The following is a 13,226-nucleotide window of genomic DNA, read 5'->3' on the forward strand; positions in this document are numbered from 1 at the left end:
TTTTTTTGCGGTACGAGGGCCTCTCACTGTCGTGGCCTCTCCCGTTGCGGAGCACAGGCTCCGGACGCGCAGGCTCAGCGGCCATGGCTCACGGGCCCAGCTGCTCCGCGGCATGTGGGATCCGCCCGGACCAGGGCATGAACCCGTGTCCCCTGCATCGGCAGGCGGACTCTCAACCACTGCGCCACCAGGGAAGCCCAAGTTTTAACTTTTAATGACTGTATCAAGCAACTTATTTAGCTCTACTTCAATAAAATAAAGACTATATTAAGCAATTTATCATTACTTTGTTTCTTTCCTTGTTGGACTTCAACATCTTGGTAACCTTATATCAAATCACAAGAGATATATACCTCATTTTACACAAGATATATTTCAACAATGGTGTGTAAACTGGATTTATGAACTGATTTCTATCTTATATTATTATTTATAAAATGTTTATGGTAACTTCCAAATTATCTTCAATTAATATTTGATGCCAAACATTTAGGTTTTAGGCTGTATTTAGTTTCCCTTCTATTACCCGCCCTACTCCCAACAAGTGGTTAATAGTTTATTTAAAACAACTCTACACTAGGAACGTTTCCTACTTAGAAAAATCACATAGTAAGACCAAGAGCACTAGGAAGACCTTAAAGAAATGTGTTTTAAAGGTGCCAGATGTAAAATCTTAGAAGCAAAGTGTGGGAGGAATTATAGTAAAAGCTTAAAACCTAACGTTTTTTAACAGGACTGAAGAAGTTTATCATAAGTATTTAAGAATCATATCAGTACACATTAACATATCACAACTAAGCATTTATTACACTGTTTAAGAAGGGAAGCAAGTGCAGTGGTATTTTAGAAGCTATATCTTTTTTTAATGTAATATATGCTCATAGACTCTAAACAGTATTTTAAAATATACAATCTCTCCAAAAGAAAATATTTAACTAAAGATAACTTTTAATGTAAGTAAAATGTTACAAGATTTTAAAATTAAAGTCATCATCTGATTTTTCACAACACATGTACAGAAATTTTCAAACTTCCTGTACAGAGAAGTATAACCTCTACTCTTGAGCAAGGCGTTCAATAACACGTCGATAATCTTCCACAAGTTCCTGAAAGCTTTCTTCCAGCTGTTCATGTTGCATGCTTATTTCTATTTGGTTCATCTGGTTTGTCAGTTCTTCTGGTCTGAGACATTTTCTCATTTTAGCAAGATCTCTCTGTTTTTTCTAAGCAACAAACACAATTATTGGTTAGACTAAGAAAGCTAATATAATTCTAATATAAAGAAATATAAGTCTCCAATGTTAAAAATAATAGTAGAAGGAATATGCCCAAATTTGTCCCATACGTTTTTTCTTAAGGAAGCCTAAACATAATGTTAACCATGAATTATAAACTCTCTAAAAGGAAGGTTCCAGAAGATGTGTAATTTGTGTCAGTTAATGGTAAATATAGATATGTGACTAACAGCCCCCTCTCCAAAGCATAATAAAGAACTGGCCAGGACAGACACTCAAATACTTCTTTAATAAAAAAAAATATATTAACTGAAGAAAGACAACTGAGATTAAGTGCTATTATTTCATCTCACTATTTAATCATTAATTACATTAATTTTCATTCCAAACTGGCTTCTGCCACTAGGCTCATTTATGAGTTCCCTTACCCAGAGATGTATTTATGGACCACATGTTAATTTCAACATAAATTGTTGGAAGAGTTTCAGAAAGATGAGCCCAAAACTGTCACTGTTTTTTTTTTTTTGGCGGTATGCAGGCCTCTCACTGTTGTGGCCTCTCCCGTTGTGGAGCACAGGCTCCGGACGTGCAGGCTCAGCGGCCATGGCTCACAGGCCCAGCCACTCTGCGGCATGTGGGATCTTCCTGGACTGGGGCACGAACCCGTGTCCCCTGCATTGGCAGGCGGACCCTCAACCACTGCACCACCAGGGAAGCCCTGTCACATTTTAAAAAACAATATTAACTAGCATTTACTGAGTCTCTACTGTCCAGACATACATTATCTTATTAAACCCTCTCCATTTTACTGAGAAGGAAACCACCATGCTGAGGAGTTTGCACCACACTGAGGGGCTGGTAACAACTTTTAAACAGGACACTGTATCAGAACAATACTGTTAGTAATGCTGAGGACAGGACTGGGGGGCCAGGTCAGCAGCTCCTGCAGCGCTTCAAGTAAGAGATGATGAAAGTCTAGACCAAGTCAGTAGCAGCAGAGATGGAAGGAACAGAACAGATTTAGGGAAGAAAACACTGGGTGATGTGGGGAAAGAAGAATGAAGAAGGACTCCAAGATTCCTGGGTGGGTGGCAACACTGCATTATATAAAACACTGTAATATATGAAACCTTCATACATTTTGGATAAACTGTTCTAGATTATATCAATCCTCTTTTATTAAAGCATATAACGAAGAGATAACTCTACATAGAGAACAGGAATCACATATATTAACTCATGTAATCCTAACAACTCTATAAGACAGGCACTATAATTTTCTTCAATTGATAAAGAAAAAAAAGGTGCAGGAGTTAAATAACTTATGGAGGTAGCAAGCTGAGAAGCCAGGATTCAGCTCTTAATGATCTGATTGGAAGTCTGTATTCTGAGTCCCTATATCTAACTGACTTCCAAAGACATTAAAAAAAAAACCCCACAAAACCCTAAAAATGGTATCTTAAATCCATCCTAAAAACTAATAAATGTCTCCTTAAAGGAAACCCTAATAATTCTGGAATATAGACATATACAGTGCTTCTCAAACTTAAATGTGCACAAAGATCACCTGGGAACCTTGTTAAAATGCAGATTCTGATTCAGCAGGTCTGGGGTGGGGTGAGATTCTACAGTTCTAACAAGTTCCCAGGTTATGTTAATGTTGCTGATCTCCCCCCCGACCCCTCCCGCCCAGCACGGCTTGGGGGATCTTAGTTCCCCAACCAGGGATCAAACCGGTACCCCCTGCAGTGGAAGCGCAGAGTCTTAACCACGGGATCACCAGGGAATTCCCAATGCTGCTGATCTTCTAACCACACTTTGAATATTCTAGAGAAGTGATGAAAATTCAAATTTATTGCTCCCAAGGCCTGGAAAGACAGTATATTTCTTACTCTTCAATCATGTGGATGATAAATGCTTTGTTTCTGCTGTAGAAGTTATTTTTTCTGCCAAGAGGCGCAACTGCCCTATATGAGAACATCTAAGTTAAGGAAACAGCTCAGGAACTAAAGGGTTATGCATCCAAAAATTATTGTGGTATGTGGTAGGAATAAAAGCTATTTTTCTAAACTGCTAACCAGTTATAACATTTATGAAATAATCTAACCATACTGCTTGAATATGCCTCCAATCATATTAAATTCTTATATACAACAGAACCATCATATTAATTCTTAAATATTTCTTGACTATCAATTCTGTTCCAAATAACCTATAGAATGAATCATGTGCCAGTAACATACTGTTTTAAATTATCTTGTTTTTAAATCTCTACGAGTGCTTACTTCCCCAATTTATCTCCCCCTTCCTTGCCACCTTCAATTTCTTCATTGTCAGTTTTTTTCAGATGGATGTCACAATTAATCTCTATTATAATTTTTATGGGCATGGCAGTACATCTCTGAATTAAATTTAAGAGTTCTAAGTACCTTGGAATAAAAACTACATGTACTAGCTTTATGGAAAAATGTGAAACTATTATATAGAAGCTCCTCATGAGCATGTAAACTGTGGTTCAATTTTTAAAATAACTTGTTTACTGTTCAGGAATATTAAAATAACTTTAATATTCCTGAAACTATATATACACAACACTTTGTATATGTATGAAATATTACAAATTAATCTTTTAAATAATGTGTTTAAAAAAAAAATTAAAAAAAATAAACTGGGACTTTTCTGGTGGCGCAGTGGTTAGGAGTCCGCCTGACAATGCAGGAGATGCGGGTTTGATCCCTGGTCCCGGAGGATCCCACATGCCGCGGAGCAACTAAACCCGTGCACCACAACTACTGAGCCTGCGCTCTAGGGCCTGTGTACCACAACTACTGAGCCGACATGCTGCAACTACTGAAGCCCACGCGCCTAGAGCCCGTGCTCCATAACAAGAGACAAGAGAAGCCACTGCAATGAGAAGCCCACACACCACAATGACGAGTAGCCCCTGCTCGCCACAACTAGAGAAAGACCACGCGCAGCAACGAAGACCCAACACAGCCAAAAAAACCCCCAAAAAACAAAAAACTGATTTGGGGCTTCCCTGGTGGCTCAGTGGTTGAGAGTCGCCTGCCAATGCAGGGGACGCAGGTTCGTGCCCCGGTCCGGGAGGATCCCACATGCCGCGGAGAGGCTGGGCCCGTGAGCCATGGCCGCTGAGCCTGCGCGTCTGGAGCCTGTGCTCCGCAACGGGAGAGGCCACAACAGTGAGAGGCCCGCGTACCGCAAAAAAAAAACCAAAAAACAAAAAAACTGATTTGGGGAACACCTCTATCCAGCAAAGTGACATACATTGGGAGTACAAATTAAATACTGAAAGACAGAACTCCTTAAGATTGAAATAGACCTCCTGTAGGCTCAGAATAATTCTCACCCTCCAAAAATAAAAAGTTAATTCCTTCATAGATTAGGGCTGTTGCTAATTTTAATTAATGCAGACAAATTAAAGATGGTATTAGTGTCAATTTATTTATGTTAACATTTGGCTTTAACACATGTAATGTGTTAAAGGTCCAGAAAACAATTCTTCCTTCTTGCCTAGTTTTCACAGGTTCCAAGAGGGTTTACAAATATAATCTCAAAAATGCCACCACTTCTAAGGGTTCCTTAATTTCTGTCTGCTGAACTAGTCTCTTTTGTGAACTAAAGAGATAAGGTTCTTTTGTAAGAATTTAAAAATAGTAATGGTGTGGAGGCATTGACGAGTCCTAAGACTTCTCAAAATATTATCTTTAGGGCTTCCCTGGTGGCGCAGTGGTTGAGAGTCCGCCTGCCGATGCAGGGGACACGGGTTCGTGCCCCGGTCCGGGAAGATCCCACATGCCGCGGAGCGGCTGGGCCCGTGAGCCATGGCCGCTGGGCCTGCACGTCTGGAGCCTGTGCCCCGCAACGGAGAGGCCACAACAGTGAGAGCCCCGCGTACCGCCAAAAAAAAAAAAAAAAAAAGATTATCTTTAAAAACATGTACAATGCATTGTATTTCTTTCTCTTCAGTTCCTCACTATGGAGGCATTTCCATTTTAGAGAAGCCTAATACCCAGACGTTAATAAGCTGTCGACACTCACACAATTAGTAAAAGGTAGAACTAGACCTCAAAATGGAGTTTTCTGATTCCAAATCCAATATTATAAAAATGATTCTAAATTTTATACTTGTAAACCAATTATGAATTAAAATATGCCCATGAGAGCTTCCCTGGTGGCGCAGTGGTTGAGAGTCCGCCTGCCGATGCAGGGGACACGGGTTCGTGCCCCGGTCCGGGAGGATCCCACATGCCGCGAAGCGGCTGGGCCCGTGAGCCGTGGCCGCTGGGCCTGCGCATCTGGAGCCTGTGCTCCGCAACGGGAGAGGCCACAACAGTGAGAGGCCCGCATACCGCAAAAAAAAAAAAAAAAATGCCCATGAAACACTATAAAAACTTTAATGCTAAAAATCAAGCAGCTGTACCAACTTTTCTTTTTTTAGCCAAATTGTTCAAATTTATTTTTTGAACACCTGAAAATTACTTCTGTACTAATAGAGTTTCTTTTTGTGCTTTTAAAAAATGATTCTAGTTAATACAGGTTATTTTTATCCCTTCTTGGCACTGATACAAATGAATTATCAGTGTTTACAACTTTTAAAGTAAGGTACAACTACTTCTAATAGCTACCCAAAAAATTTCTTAGTGGGACAGTGTGATTAAGCTGATACAGAAACTTGAGCCCTCAAATAAAGGCAGCACAGAACTGGTGGACTTTGCTATCAGTAAATAATTTCATACCTCAGTAATAACTTATGACAATCTAAATTATAATTTCTTTTCATAAAATGTGTTGAAGTAAAAATGGAAATTCTAAACTCCAAACTTTCCCCATTTGGCATACATTTTAAGACCTAAAAAAATTTGAAGCCACACTCAATATTAAGCAATTTTACTTTATTCTTAAATATAATTTTGCATTTGAGAATGCTGTGATAGCACAACGAAGTATATGAGTATCAACTTGGAATGACAAATTGGAGAAAATCACTTGCGTACATTCAACAAAGAAATCTTATAACTCCTCCCATGCCTATAGGGCATTCAACTATTTCTAGGCTTTTACTAAGTTTGTGGTAAGTTTTCAACCACATTGTGGCTATCAACCCAAAGTAGGGGAGAGGACCCTCAAGATTTCTTGGTTTTCTCAATGAGAAAGAATACTGGATAACTAAACTCATTAAAATGTGCATACTATAACTAGGGTTTGAGCAAGTATCTGAAGAATTTATAATTTGTGTATGAGCTTTAGTGCAAGGATGGTAATACCCCTTTTGGCTGTTAAGAATTTACAGAGTTTAATAACCAGTCTTTGGTTGTCTTTTAGATAAGGTGAACTTGCTAGACAGGTGAGGATACTTAATATAAAAAAAAAATCATCATTCTTTAAGAGTAGACAATACTTGCTTTTATGAACTACAGAAATTCCCATTGTTTGGCATAACTTCATGACTACTATATATACTTAGAATTCATTCTCTCTCATTTGCTACATCTGCCTATATAAAATATCACAAGTATCTGAGATGCATAATTCAATTATTTTACTTTGGTAAAACAGTTTTAATACTCTTAAATGTTGTCATAACACCTAATTATATTGTTCTACATGCCTAATTTCATCATAAAGAAATTTTCTAGCTAACAAATTAATATTAAAGATCAAAATCTTTGGAAAGTACTATTTCTACCAATTTTCTGATGTTTCTGAATTGATAAACATAAGGATTGATAAAGAATAAAATGTTACTTCAGACAATTTTTGGGAACAGAGACCATTATAATTTATTACAACCTGTTATATGCAGATGGTAGTTCATAAGATAGAAAATCCATCCATTAAATTGCTTAATAAAATGGCACTATGAAGAAAAAAATATATATGAATTCGAGATACAAGGATTTATAGTCATAGGCAAATAATTATTTTTATATTCAGAATGTGATATGTTTAGAATTACAATAACAAATTAGGAAATACGGTTGCACTGCAAACAAGATGTGATAAAGGAAAAGAGCTGGGATTCAACGAGTAGTACGACCTATATACCATCAACATTCAAAAGACTGGCTCTATAAAGCAGAATCTATGATAAATAAAACTTGGATTAATTTAGAAAAATCAGGGACTTCCCTGGTGGTCCCATGGCTAAGACTCTGCGCTCCAAATGCAGGGGGCCTGGGTTCGATCCCTGGTCAGGGAACTAGATCCCACATGCCGCAACTAAGACCCAGCACAGCCAAATAAAATAAATAAATATTTAAAAAAAAGAAAAATCAGAACTATGTGTACTTGATACATTAAGTACTCATTATTAATTGACTTTCTCTTTCAATCTTAAGACAGATTCGAATTTGTCATTTATGTTCTCAGCTACTGTCCTGTATAAGTCTCTAGGTATAGTGTATTCAAATGCAGCAACCACATGTCAGGTGCTCAATAATTAGTTGTTGAATAAATAAATGAATATTCTCTCCAATCAGATTACTGCCCAGCTACAAGAATCACAGCAAATCCTCCTCCACACAAGCTGGCGTGGACAATATCTACCTTAATAACGGCCAAATGATGATGAGGCCAGACCTGATCTAGGAGGGGAGATTTTTGAGCTAGAGGAAAATAAAGGAGATGAAAAAAAGCGGGGGAAATGGAGCAAGAATAACAACAACAACAACAATAACAAAAAAAGAGGTAAACAACACTAAGTTGCAATTTCAGCTATGGTCAAATATAGAGGTTACAAATGGCAATCAAGGCCATATTTAGGAAGAAAGGAGCAAAGGTAAACAGAATATATATGACAAATGGGAAGACAATTAGAAAAAACTAACAAGATAACTTTGTTAGGGAAGATTCTGGGCATTCAGGTTTTAAGAAGATGCATACAAATGAAAGAAAAAAATAATCATGAGTAGACTATCCTTGGGATTAATTTTTAAGTGAATGGAAACAGATTTATAGCTTACATTGGAAAATTATGACAGGGAGAATTCTTATAACTAACTGGAAGAATATTTTCACTTTTGTAAAAGTTAATTTAGCAAAACGATTTGGACTCTCCCATACATTGGCATTTGCTAGATTTTCTTCTTTATTTTAAACAGTGACAAGAATATAATGTTTAAGACTCTTGAAAGTCCTACCTTATACGGGCTAATTAGTCTTCTTTTAATATCCAGTCTATAGCTTCTGTATTGTTCAGCATCACTCATGTCAGTTACCAGTAGTCGAAGAATTTCATAAACCCGTCTGGCATGTTGCTAATAAACCAAACAAAAGAAAAATATGAACATTTCAAATTACAAAATAGTAACACTTTCCCAAAAGAACACAGCATATATTGAATATCTGTCATAGGCCAGAAATTGTGCTAGGTACCAGACAAAAAGCAATAAAAGATATATAATCTCTGTCCTCAAGGAGCTAGCAGTCTAGTGGGTAACACAAATGACTAAGGTATGGTTAATTTAATGATAGAAATATGCATAGGATATTATGGTAGCACAGCCTGGGAATGGGGGAAATGTTAGAAGAGGATTCCTGGGGGAATAAAACCTGAGTGAATCTTAAAGGAACGGGAGCATGCTATACTTAAAAGAGGCGAGGGCACTATGTGTGTGTGCATGTCGCATGCACACACATGCAGAAGCAGTTTGACACTGCTCGAGCACAAACAAAAAAAACGCGAGGAGTAGCAGCAGAGTGAGGGTGGAGCAAGAGCACTGAGCCTTACATACTGGGTTAAAGAGCTGGGTTTTATCTAGTTGGTAACAGGTTTGAGTTTTAAATAAAGCATTTTCTCAGCTACATAAAAATGGTAGCAAAAGAAGGGGAGGGAGACCAATTAGGAAGCTCAGTTATTAAATCAGGCAAAAAATGATGAGGTGGCGCAGTGGTTGAGAATCCGCCTGCCAATGCAGGGGACACGGGTTCGAGCCCTGGTCCGGGAAGATCCCACACGCCGCGGAGCAACTAAGCCTGTGCGCCACAACTACTGAGCCTGCGCTCTAGAGCTCGCGAGCCACAACTACTGAAGCCCGCGTATCTAGAGCCCGTGCTCCGCAACAAGAGAAGCCACCGCAATGAGAAGCCCGTCAACTAGAGAGAAGCCCACATGCAGCAATGAAGACCCAATACAGCCAAAAAAAAAAAAAAAAAAAAAGACAAGGGCAGGAACTGAGATAGCACAAATAAGAATACTAAGGGACCAAGGATTCTAGAAATATAGAAGAGTTAAGACTGGCTGTGGAGGAGGGTATGGAATAACAGTTTTCAGAGTAGGAGAGATTTAGGAGGCAGCAGAACATATAAATCTGAAGAAAATTCTAGTCTAAGGGTAAGGATTTAAGCAATATCAGTATACAGGGCAAGAGTTTAAACCATAAGACTAGTTAATGGTTAAGATCACCCAAGGAAAACATACACAGTGAAGACAGGGGAGAGGTCAGAACCCTGTAGTATAGTGACAGTTAAGGAGCAGACAAAAGACAGAGAAAAACAGTCAAAGAAATATGAGAAGAATCAGGAAGTTTGGGTAACACTGAAGCCAAAGGAGTAGGCCTACAGTTCTCCTATTTCTGTCATTTCACTTACCTATTTATTGGGAGTGGGGAAGAGGTCAGGTATATAGAAGTTAAGAAGATAACATTGAACTTTCTGGAAGAAACACTTGAGCTGAGCCTGAAAAAATGAGTACTACCTGGCCAAGCAAAGATGGAGGAACAGGAGAAGGGGAGTATAAGGGCAAAGGGAGCAGCTTATATACAGGGACATAAAAGGAGGAAAGTTGTAGCATAGTTGGGAAATAACAAGAAGTTCAGCAAAGCCAGAGCGTGTGGGAAAGCGGTAGGAAGCTGAGGCTAGCAAGGTAGGCAGGGGCCAAATTATGATGGGATCTGTGTGCCATACTAAGGAGTTTTAATCCCAATAATGTGCTCATATTCTCTTTCTTTTAAAGGCTGAGCTATTAAATAAATTCTCATTAATAAAGGTTTAATACAGTCTGGAAATATAAATTATTTCTAAAATCACATTTTATCTTAAAGCCAGGAAGCCATTAAAGTGTTTTTATGCAGGAGAAGATGGAAAGTTTCAATTTAAATTAAGTTTCTTGTTGAAGGTCAGTGACTAGTAAACTTTTGGTATACAGTTTTGGAGCTCAGGAGGAAAATTTGGATTGAAGATTTAGATGAGCTCTTCCAGGTAGAATTAAGTAGAATGAGAAGAAATGAGGACTGGATAAAAAACTCTGGGGAAGAATTATATTTAGGGAGCAGTAGAAGCTAGTAGACAGTATCTCAAAAAAAGATGAGCACAGTGGTTAACTGGAAAACCAGGAACTGTAGTACCTTAGAAGCCAAGGGAGGGGAGGTCAATAGTATCAAGTGCTAGTCCTTTTTTTTTAAATTTTGTTTATTTTTTTACACAGCAGGTTCTTATTAGTTATCTATTTTGTACATATTAGTGTATATATGTCAATCCCAATCTCCCAATTCATACCACCACCACCACTAATTGCTACTCCTTATTACTGGAATACTCTTCATCCCTCATACGTTTATAATCCAAAACCTACCCATTCTTCAAGGCTTAGATCAAATGCATCCCTTCTATGAAATACTCTGATTTCTTGCTTACATAAATGTAACAAATTCCTCTGAACTCCCATATTATTTTTTCTGTACTTAAGATATTTACTACTTTAAAATTCAAACAAACATATATAGAAGTATAAAAAGTGAAAGTTAAGTGTTTTATTCCAACCCTCCTCCCCACCAATACAGTCTCCAGGGGCATTAACTACTTTACCAGTTTAGATAAACATTTTCTTAAAAAGCAAAAATAAGATCCTACTATCCATCTTTGTTCTCCTTGTTACACTTAATATAGCCATGAAATCAATTATCTTTCCATTCTATTAATGAGAAAATTGAAGCACAAGGAGGTAAACTAAATTGCCCTAAGAGCAAGTGGTGAAGCCAAATTTGACCCCAGGCAATTTGGCTTCAGGGCCTGTATTCTTAATGTATTTGCAATGTTTAAATTACATATGTACTTAAAAAATTTTTTTTTCAAAGTTTGAATGTTTTCCTCCTACAGACTAAAAGTACCTTATTTATTTTGAACTTCTGTTGAGCCTCTATTGCCATATCTTCACTGAATCCTTGCATTAACTTTTCCCGGGAAAAACAGGGCAAATCTTGACAAAGCTTCACAAGCACAAAGTCTCTTAATTTCACATAGCTTTTGGATGGATCTTCCGCTAAAGAAATAAAGCAGGATAACATTTCCCTTACCTAACATAATTTCTTCATCATTTGCAACCTCAATATACATGCTAAGCTTAGAAAAGGCAAATATTCTTAAAAGAATTATACATATATACAAAAGTTACAACGTGAAAGGATTATTCCTTATAAATCAAACAACAGCAAGCACTATTATCTTTGTCAAATAAAATTATAGATGCAATCCTTTTGCAAATACATACATATTATTTGTGAAATTAGAGCTACTCCTTTTCAAATGTAAACTTTTTGACTGGTTTGTTATCATATATATGTACCTTAGTTTTATTTTCAGTTAAAGCAGCTGTATAAACAAGAGATTCAAGTTTGCATAATCAACTCCAAAAGCAAGTATTTTCTGATACCTAAGGGTTCCAAAGCTCAATTTATAACTCCTTTACTTTAATAACCTTTATAGTCTGCTAGGCTTCTTTCACCCAGTTAAAAAAATTCTTCCTTTTACAAAACAAATCTTTTTTATTTAGAGAATAAAATGAAAATATGATTTTGATTCTTTCTTCATTGCATCTGGATAGCATAGATGTTCCTTTATGTTTGTCTATGTTAGCTACATTAGACTAAGTAGTGGACAAGGAAAATATCAAAACATGATAGGTAGAAAAAATACTGCAGCCAGAGAACATGTGTTTGAGTCCCAGTTCTGTCATTCACAGATGTAGGACTTTAGGCAAATTACCTCACTTCTCTGAGCCCTCATTTTCTGATCTGTAGAAGACTTGAAACAAAGAATGTTAACGTCTGAGCTAGTTCATAGTTCACAAGACAGTTTTGTTACAATATCAATACTCTACAAATTATTCAATGCAATCCCTATCAAAATCCCAGCTGGCTTTTTTTGTTGCAGAAATTAACAAGCTCATCTTAAAACTGATATGGAGATGCAAGGAACTCAGAATAGCCAAAACAACCTTGAAAAAGAACAAAAGTTAGAGGACTCAGATTTCCTGATTTCAAAACTTACTACAAAGCTACAGTAATGAAGACAGTGTGGTACTGACATAGGATGGACATGTAGATCAGTGGAACTGAGTTGAGAGTTTAAAATAAACCCATACATTTATGACCCATTAATTTTTGAGAAGGGTGCCTAGACAATTCAATGAGAGAAAGAATAGTCTTTTAACAAATGGCACTTGGACAACTGGATCTCCACAGCAAAAAGAATGAAGTTGGTTGGATCCCTTTTCCTCACACAATACACAAAAATTAACTCAAAACGGATCATAGACCTAAGTGTAAGAGGTAAAACTACAAAGAGGAAAACATAGGAGTAAATCTTCATGACTTTTGGTTAGGCAATGGTTTCTTAGACAACAAACCAAAAGCACAAGCAACTAAAGAAAAAGTAGATAAATAGGACTATATCAAAATTTATAACTTTTGGGACTTCCCTGGTGGCACAGTGGTTAAGAATCCGCCTGCCAGTGCAGGGGACACGGGTTCGAGCCCTGGTCCAGGGAGATCCCACATGCCACGGAGCAACTAAGCCAGTGCGCCACAATTACTGAGCCTGCACTCTAGAGCCCATGAGCCACTACTACTGAGCCTGCGAGCCACAACTACTGAAGCCCGCATGCCTAGAGCCTGTGCTCTGCAACAAGAGAAGCCACCGCAATGAAAAGCCCATGCACCACAACAAACAGTAGCCCACGCTTGCCACAAC

At 37.7% G+C, this 13,226-nt stretch overlaps 1 protein-coding gene across 2 annotated transcripts in view; it reads right to left on the bottom strand.

Moving 5' to 3' along the window:
• Positions 1-780: 780 nt before the first annotated feature.
• The window catches only part of HAT1 (histone acetyltransferase 1), a 51,189-nt gene continuing 38,743 nt past the window's right edge, over positions 781-13,226 (bottom strand). For both annotated transcript variants that reach the window (XM_027128268.1, XM_027128272.1), the window contains exons 9-11: positions 11,366-11,517; positions 8,399-8,515; positions 781-1,223 (exon numbers count right to left, since the gene is read on the bottom strand). In XM_027128268.1, the coding sequence (XP_026984069.1) occupies positions 1,056-1,223; positions 8,399-8,515; positions 11,366-11,517 (437 nt within the window). In that variant the 3' untranslated portion in view covers positions 781-1,055. The remainder of the gene's footprint in view (positions 1,224-8,398; positions 8,516-11,365; positions 11,518-13,226) is intronic.

The sequence above is a fragment of the Aethalodelphis obliquidens genome, unplaced genomic scaffold (assembly GCF_003676395.1).
Source record: "Aethalodelphis obliquidens isolate GAN/ISIS:26980383/991018 unplaced genomic scaffold, ASM367639v1 scaffold2, whole genome shotgun sequence".
Taxonomy (NCBI): domain Eukaryota; kingdom Metazoa; phylum Chordata; class Mammalia; order Artiodactyla; family Delphinidae; genus Aethalodelphis; species Aethalodelphis obliquidens.